At 37.7% G+C, this 9,224-nt stretch overlaps 1 protein-coding gene across 2 annotated transcripts in view; it reads left to right on the forward strand.

Annotated features, from left to right (window-relative positions):
* LOC110446904 overlaps window positions 1-6,189 on the forward strand; it is a 13,402-nt gene extending 7,213 nt beyond the window's left edge. For both annotated transcript variants that reach the window (XM_021492246.1, XM_021492247.1), the window contains exon 2: window positions 4,091-6,189. In XM_021492246.1, coding sequence (XP_021347921.1) covers window positions 4,237-5,247 — 1,011 coding nt within the window. In that variant the 5' untranslated portion in view covers window positions 4,091-4,236 and the 3' untranslated portion in view covers window positions 5,248-6,189. The remainder of the gene's footprint in view (window positions 1-4,090) is intronic.
* Window positions 6,190-9,224: the final 3,035 nt, after the last annotated feature.

Genomic DNA, 9,224 nt, shown 5'->3' on the forward strand with positions numbered 1-9,224 from the left:
AAAAATAAAAAAGGGGGTTAAAATAATAAAAGATAACGAATAGATGATATGGAATATGTGATATATGAATGACCTTCACTCATATTCAAGGTCACAGGGGTCAATTGTCTATAAAAACCTTTAAACAACTTCTTCTGAATAACCAAAAGGCCAAGGGTGATGATATTTGGCCAGTTGCACACGTGGATGAAGGGCCACCAAGTTTGTTCAAGTGAATGACCTTTACTCATATTCAAGGTCAAAAGGGTTAAATATGTTAAAATCTTTCAACAACTTCTTCTGAATAACCAAAATGCCCAGGGTGATATACAAGTTTGTTTAAATGAATGACCTTGACCTGTATTCAAGGTCGTAGGGGTCAAATATGTTTAAAATATTTGAATGGCTTTTGAATAACCAAAAATCTCAGTGTGATGATAGTTGGCCAGTATCATGCTAGGATGAATGGCTACCAAGTTTGTTAAAATGAATGACCTTGACCGGTATTCAAGGTCGTAGGGGTCAAATATGTTTAAAATCTTTTAAACGCTTTTTCTGAATAACCAAAGGCCTAGGGTGGATGATATTTGATCAGTAGTTTGCTTGGATGAAGGGCTACAAAGTTTTTTCAAATAAATGATGTTCAATTATATTCAAGGTCACAAGGGTCAAATATATTTAAAATCTTTTAACGACATCCTCTGAAAAACCATGACGCCCAGAATGATGATATTTTGCCATTAGCATGCTTGGATGAAGGGCTACCAAGTTTGTGAAATTAATTACTTCGACCTTTATTCAAGGTAACATGGGTTGGTTAAATATGTTGGAAAGCTTTAAATGGCTTCTTCTGAATAACCAAAAGTCCCAGAATGATGATATCTGGATATTACCATGCTTGGATGAAGGGCTACCAAGTTTGTTCAAATGAATGACTTTTACTTTATTCAAGGTCACAGGGGTCAAATTTGTTTAAAATCTTTGAACAACTTTTTTTGAATAACCATGAGGCCCAGAATTTTGATATTTGGATGAAGGGCTATAAAGTCATTTGAATGACCTTGACCCACTTTCAAGGTCACATTTGGTCAGATATGTAAATGACCTAATGTCATTAAACAAAAGGTCTAGGATAGCACTATTTAGCAAGTTGCAAGCTGAAATGAAAGGTTTTAAATTAAAGTTCAACGTAATGACCTTGTTCAAAAATCAAGGTTACATGGGTCAAATGATTTTAAATCTTTTAACAGGTTGTTTTGAATGACTTATAGTCATTAATACTGATATTTTGCCTGTAGCTTTATTTAAGATCACCTTTTAGGTTACAAGTGTGATATTGATACCAGGTGAGCGATGCACGCCCATTGGGCTTCTTGTCATACTTGAGTCTGGTGTACCAGGGTCCAGACTGTTGTTTCCAGATCTCAGCACTTGTTTCATGAATTGGCATCATACTTTGTCTATAGGTCCATACATCATGCAAAGGCAGTGTGTCACAATTTCAAAATAACACACTACTATGATGTTTATTTGACCTTTGACCTTAACCATAAGTTCTAAAATACAGCATAATAAATCAGGTTTCCCATGGCCAGCATATTTTAGTGACTGTCTATGACTTCAGACTTTGTAGGGAATGAGGTACCCATGAAGCCAATGCTTAAATGAGTTAAATTTAGTATTTTATCACAATAAAATTGTAGGTGCCACAGAGATTATTCAATTATAATCAAATTTTATCATTGGACATTCACGGCTCATCGTCAGTGTGCGTGGCCTTGATCATGAGACAAGAAGACTAGTTCGATGATTTGAAATACATCAAAAGAATCTCGCGGTCACCTAACCGTAAAAACTAACAGGCTTTGAAGTCGGGCGTCTCTCCTTTGTAATCTTCAAAGGACAGGTATCAGCCTAGCGATTGGTCAGAGACCAATCAAACAGCCGTCTTTGTGCCTTCAATTTTGCTATGACATATTCCAGGTGTGTAGAGAGCGAAAGTGAGCGTAACCCCTGGATATAGGATGTTCATGGATTTGCATGAAAAGAAACAGTGTTTAAAGTCAATGAAAACTTTCCCATTTGAGTTAGGCCCAAAATGGAAATTGAGAGGTAATCTTTAAAAGACTAATCCTTCTGTAAGGATGAAGGGATAAAGACATTTGTTGCAGGAAGTTTCAGTGCAAAGGTATTTCAACTTTGTATCAATGAAGATATGTTGCTCCCCGGAGAGGGAGATGCTGCCAAGAAGATGAAAAGAGCTGGGATTGCTAATCAAAAAGTATTGCATCAAATACCTAACGTTGGATTTGTACATGCAGTATGTGAAACTGCACTAGAAAGATACAGAAAGTTAAACAATTGGAGGTCAACATTGACATAGACAAATGGATTAATACAGAAAGTTAAATAACTGGAGGCCAACATTGACATAGACAAATGGATTAATACAGAAAGTTAAACAATTGGAGGCCAACATTGACATAAACAAATTGATTAATACAGAACGTTAAATAATTGGAGGCCAACATTGACATAGACAAATGAATTAATACAGAAATTTAAATAATTGGAGGCCAACATTGACATTGACAAATGGATTAATACAGAAAGTTAAATTATTGGAGGCCAACATTGAACCAGACCAAAGGATTAATACAGAAAGTTAAGTAATTGGAGGCCATCGTTGAACTAAACCAATGAGTTAATACAGAAAGTTGAATAACATGTATAAGTACCTATGGGTCGATGTTTAGAACTGTGGTAATTAATTCCTTGTTACTTAATATTGATGCCTTCACAATATCCTAGTAACAATTCACCAATACTTCCTGTTTTGGAAAAGGCCGGCTGGTGATGAGTTGATCCCATCAAGGAAATTCAGAAGAGGACTTTGATAGGCTTTGACGTTTGCCAAATTTCTCTTGAATGATTTGACCTGTGCAATAGAATATAACTTCATCAAAATTCAAAACTCATGTTTTTAAAAATTGTTAGTAAACATGATTGCATTTTGTCATCCCTAACAAGATTGTCTTAATTTAATAACAAAACAAATATATGTAAAACAATCCTGTAGCGATACCTGTAGTTAATCATCCTCGATATGCAGGTGTTACGCTCACTTTCGCTCTCTACACCCATGTTATATGTCATAGCAAAAATGAAAGCACGCGGCTAGCTATTTGATTGGTGTCGGGTAAAAAAACAACAACACCTAACTAGGCTAATACTTTCCCTCTGAAGATTACAAAGGAGCGACTTATTTTTTTTACCGTTACGCGACCGCGAGATTCTTTTGATGTACATCAAAGGACCAAACTAGTCTTCTTGTCTCATCCATAAGGTGCTGCACATTGAGCCTTCGATTTTGCTACGACATATTCCAGGGGTGTAGAGAGCGACAGTACCGTAACTCCTGGATATCGAGGATAAGGGGTGTAGAGAGCGAAAGTACCTTAACCCCTGGATATCCAGGATGGCAGTGGACGAGCAGGCGTGCTTAGATGTTAATTCTTATGGAAGGTTCACCTTCTTTTCCTCAGTCTATCGTAAAGAATTTTAAACAAGACAATGGCATAGCTGTTAAACCTCCCATATTAGGATGAGGACTCTCTCATTTTGTCCCAAAATTTATCGATCTCCCTCGAAACTCCCTCATTCATATCCAATCATATCCAAACTCACACAAACTTAAATCTGCATTCTGTGGTTAGTTGTCTTAATTACTGCAAGGTGTGTGTAATGATCATAACAGGTACGGTGTGTTTGAATCAAATGCTTTTTGAAGTTAGTTAATATATAAAAAATGAAAGATAAATTGAGCAAAGCAGTTTCAGTCGCGTTTCAAGCACTTTCTCCCTCATTGGAAATGTGGAATGAGGAAGATCTTCCTCGTTCGAGTTATAAGAGGTTGATACCGATGCAATAGGAACGTTTTATCAGTTAATGGTGTTCATCCCCTGACTTTATACTGAGAGTATGGTACATGTATGAAACTACAAGATATTGTTTATGTGGCCGTGTTGACCATACAGTAGCAACAATTACATCAGACTTGTGGACACGTTACGATGCGGTAATAATTATTTTGATCTATCATATGTTTCAGATTCTGCTCGGACGATTGATGGCGTACTGATCACGTGATATTACCCAGCTTGCCATGTTATGACTGACCTGATTTGCCTCGCCTAGTTCCGTCCTTTATCAACGCTTTGGCTATACGCTGACCGGTAATCAGCCTCTGATTTCGTCATGTTTGGAATGAACAAAAAGGTCGTCCGATATTTAGTCTTCGGGGTTCTTATTTGTTTGGTTCTGTTTTTAATTTTACATAAATGGAGCATTCCGACGTCACTTAATGAGCACAGGAACGAACCGCCGGAGACATTGGAACTTTCTACTGAAGACAAAGTAGAATCCCAATCCCAAATCAATGAAAGGTTGATTCGTCCACTCAAAGGAGCGTCATTTAGTCCAGTTATCACACAGTTTTTGAAGGGCCAGGGTAAAGCACCTCCAGAACCACGAATTCAGATGCTAGCCGCCAGTTTGGTTAATAAAAGGGACACATTACTGACGTTTAAAGAACAGGAAATGGTTCGAGATTGCGTGCGCACTGCAAGTGTTGACCGGTCAAGGTCAACTCCAAAATTTTTCGGTGGGAAAACGCAAGAGATTCGTCGGACACACCACACATACCTTAACGAGAACTCTTTATTGATGGAGATAGGGGGAAACTGGGGATGGGATGCTGGCAACTTCTCCAAACTCTATAATCCGAGGTATATTATTCTGGAACCTCTCCAAGAATACGTTAACATATTGGAGAAAAAATTTGAGAATAAAACCAACGTCAACATCTATAATTTGGGCCTAGGGGCCAGAAATGAAACCATAATGGTGAATATGGAAGGAAATAATGCATGTGCTACTTCCAAGTTTTCTGGAAAGAGAGGAAATGTCCCAATCCACATCATAGAAGCGAAGTCATTTATGACGGGTCTCGGGGTAGGCACGTTTGACGTAGATCTACTGACCATGAACTGTGAAGGATGTGAGTTCGAGGCCCTAGAGAATCTTCTCAGTTTCAATATCATAGAGAAATTTAAGAACATTCAGTGGGGTACCCACAGCTTGCTAAAGGGAATGAAAGACCCTATAGGGCGGTACTGTAGGATCACCGCTTTGCTGTCACGGACCCACCGACCCACATATCAGTACAAATTTAACTGGGAGAGCTGGCGACGCAAGGATATTGTATAAATGTTTTATTGGTAATCAGTATGCAAATGGTGTACAAGAGATTGAGTGGATTAGAAGAGATTGTGGGGATTGGGGTGTTCTTTATTATCGTTTGGCATATTTCTGTATTTTCAGTTCAGATGTGATAAAAAAAGAGATCAAGCAACAGCTTCTACAAACATTTCAGGGGGCAGATCTGGGATTACCTTTGGAAGGGGGCAGATATGAGATCACCTTTAGGGTTTTCAACAAAAATATATTATTGTACTTGTGCAGCGACAGGTTGTTACCTTTCGGGTGCACTGGACGCTCGCCCCTGTCAATATTTGTCCATAGGTTGTGCCTGTATTCGGTGCATGTTATACATGATTGAGCTAGAATCTAAAGTATACCTGATTATCTGGCTGTGCAAATAATAACGGATGTCCACACCACGGTCAAAAACTGTATTGTAACTACATCGGCATTTGTTTTCCGGCATGACTATATGTATGAGCGGGATATTTTGAAAAAAGTACATTGTATAGGTAAAATAAGCAAAATATAATCAACTTCGGTGTTCTAAGTGTAAACTTTCAGCGCGGCCATACCAGAACTCGAACCTTGGATACCAAATTCTTAAAGTGTGGCAAGGAAGTACTTTTGCCCAAACGCACTATACAATTATATTCAAAACGAAATAAAGGGGAGCTTACTCTGTATACGAGACCACAGAGGAATATCCAGTGTTACCTGCGGTGTGACAAGGATCCTTTACGAACCAATCATTTCTGGAAGGACCTCGTGATCCAACAAACTGTTTTGTGTTGTGTGTGTTGAAAATGTCCTTTCGTAAATTACGCAGTGATTCATCACATTCCTAATGAGTGAAAAAACTGAAAGCTGATCGCAGAGTGTTGTGTCGGTCACGTTAGAAACTATGTTTGTAATTATGTCGGAAGCTTTGATAAATATTGACGTGTGTGTGAGCTTCAATTCATTAATAAGTGTCACATATTGGGCTACATATAAAACATTTAAAGTGTACATTAAAACTAGATCAATATTAAGCCAAAGCTAATTGACTTATGTCATGGTGTCATGTATTTGAACGCTACGTATCTGTGACAATCATTTCCTTTTCAAAAAAAGTTTCAATTTGTTATTATTTAAGTCCTAAAACCCCATCGACACAATAAGATAATACTGTAGACGGATGTGTAGTACGTCAGTGGAGAGTTTGGGCCCCGAGTGAAACTCTTCCTGCCGTTTATAACTGTTGCAGTGTCCCTTCATCCTTTTAAACCACATTTAGGATTTCTCTTCAAGTTACAACTGATCTTTACTGTGTTCCTGGTATATTAAAAACAATATTCATAAATAAATCTTAATTCAAAAACGTCCTAGACAAATAATATTAACGAGAAGAGTCTATTGTTGATAAGCCTTATAACTTTTTTTACAGAAAACAAACTTTGATACTTACGTATTCCCAAACTGTATTATAAGGAAACAAAGCTAGATACATCATTCAACGAAAACATATCTCCAGAGTCAAAACAGATGGACATACATGAAAATATATGTAACCTCCCAATATCCCAATAAATGTAGTCCGCGATAGGTCTTTTAGGTCTGATTAAGGCGTTCTAGCGAAGCGAAGGCCTTTTAGGTGCCTGGCTAGTCCAACGGATCTCTCCGTGTGTGGTGTCCGGTAGTTATAGGGTACTCGCCATTCACTAAAGTCCCATTAACATCAATAATACACAAAATGCTTATCGTTTTTATATTCTTTCAAAATTTATCGTGGAGGTGTGGAGACTATTTATAAAATTCATTTCAGCAATATTTAAAATATGCTATGTCGAGTTCTCCCTTGCAGTGATTAAAACAGTTATTGCAGTTTATTAGAGCCGAGTGTGGCCATTTAACGTAAGGGGTACCAATGCACCAATTATGATCCAATTTAGAACCGTATTTTGCAACTTTGAAAATTCTACCTAAAATAAGAAGATAAAGCATGATAAAAGGTTTGAGTCTTGGCCGAGTTATTTTTGTATTGACATGATACTGTTATGAATTTATATCCATTCTATGTATTTACAATTCCATAAAAACAGCGTTTGTAAAGTGTGTGATTAGTAGGAAATATATGTAGGTACATAATTTCATCAAACGCGTCACAATATGTATTTCTTTTAAATGGATTCGAAAAAAGTAACTTTTAACGAGTCAATAGCGATGATATATTCAACTTGATTGACTCTTTACCAAAATTGTAGTTTACGTGTAAGGTTTTTTGTTCATACTTATGTTAATTATTGTATATCATTTTGAGAATGCTTCCAATTGAAAGACCTAATGGCAACTTTGACAGAAAAATTTAAAGCATGTAGTTAAAAATTGCTTCCCTCTATGATATAGGTATACAGGGGTTTACTCTAGTTTAATATCTTGGAGCGGCCTCTATGGTATAGGTATACAGGGGTTTACTCCAGTTTAATATCTTGGAGCGGCCTCTATGGTATAGGTATACAGGGTTTACTCTAGTTTAATATTTTGGAGCGGCCTCTATGATATAGGTATACAGGGTTTAATCTAGTTTAATATCTTGGAGCGGCCTCTATGATATAGGTATACAGGGTTTAATCTAGTTTAATATCTTGGAGCGGCCTCTATGATATAGATATACAGGGTTTACTCTAGTTTGATATTTTGGAGCGGCCTCTATGATATAGGTATACAGGGTTTACTCTAGTTTAATATCTTGGAACGGCCAAAACTGATTTGCGAGTTATCAACAACAATTTGTTCTTGTGCTGGAAAAGCACATTCTCGATTTCCAGGTGTATCGCTCACTTTCGCTCTCTACACCCCTGAAATATGTCAAAGCAAAAGTGAAAGCTCAGTGTGCAGCACCTTGTGGACGAGACGAGAAGACTAGTTCGAACCTTTGATGTACATCAAAAGAATCTCGCGGTCACGTAACGGTAAAAATTGACAGGCTTTGAAGTCTGGCGTCTCTCCTTTGTAATCTTCAAAGGACAGGTATCAGCCTAGCGATTGGTCAGTTTTTAGCCCACCGTCATCTGATGGTGGGCTATTCAAATCGCCCTGCGTCCGTGGTCCGTCGTCCGTCCGTAAACAATTCTTGTTATCGGTATTTCTCAAGAAGTGCCAGAGGGATCTTTCTCAAATTTTATATGCAGGTTCCCCTTGGTCCTTAGCTGTGCGGGGCAACTTTTGAGACTGATCGGATAAACAACATGGCCGACAGGCAGCCATCTTGGATTTTGATAGTGAAAGTTTGTTATCGCTATTTCTCAGGAAGTACGGGAGGGATCTTTCTCAAATTTTAAATGTAGGTTCCCCTTGATCCCTCGTTGTGTATGTTATATTTTGAGACTGATCATAAAAACAAAATGGATTAAAAGAAGAACTAAACAGATCTTTCTCATATTGCAATGATCGATTCTATTTCTTTCACATTAAGTACTGTACTAGTAAATATGTGAAATGACAAACTCACTTTGAAGGTTGGCTTTCATACACATCAGTATTAAGTTTAGATCAAAAGTTACCTCAAGGTGCATTTACTGTTAACATGACTCGATCAAACAGATTAGAGGAAAGAAGAGAAAAGATCGAACTGACAAAGAACTAATGAAGATGGTACAAAGGTGGGCGCCAAGATCCCTCTGGGATCTCTTGTTTTTTACCCGAGACCAATCAAATAGCCATCTTCGTGCATTCAATTTTGCTATGACATATTCGAGGGGTGTAGAGAACGAAAGTGAGTGTAACCCCTGAATATCGAGGCTGGAAAGCCAGACTAATGTCGCTGTAGGATGTCGACCTGTAACCCGTGTTGGTTTAACGTCGCCTTATACACGTTAAAAGGCGACATTTTATTGTATTTGTTTGCGAAGAACAGAAGGAGAGTAAGTTTGTCGATACTAGAAATGTGTTATTATTAACTGCTTGTCTATGCTTTTGATATAAAGTGATTTTATACGTTT

Source organism: Mizuhopecten yessoensis, unplaced genomic scaffold (assembly GCF_002113885.1).
Source record: "Mizuhopecten yessoensis strain PY_sf001 unplaced genomic scaffold, ASM211388v2 scaffold3049, whole genome shotgun sequence".
Classification (NCBI taxonomy): domain Eukaryota; kingdom Metazoa; phylum Mollusca; class Bivalvia; order Pectinida; family Pectinidae; genus Mizuhopecten; species Mizuhopecten yessoensis.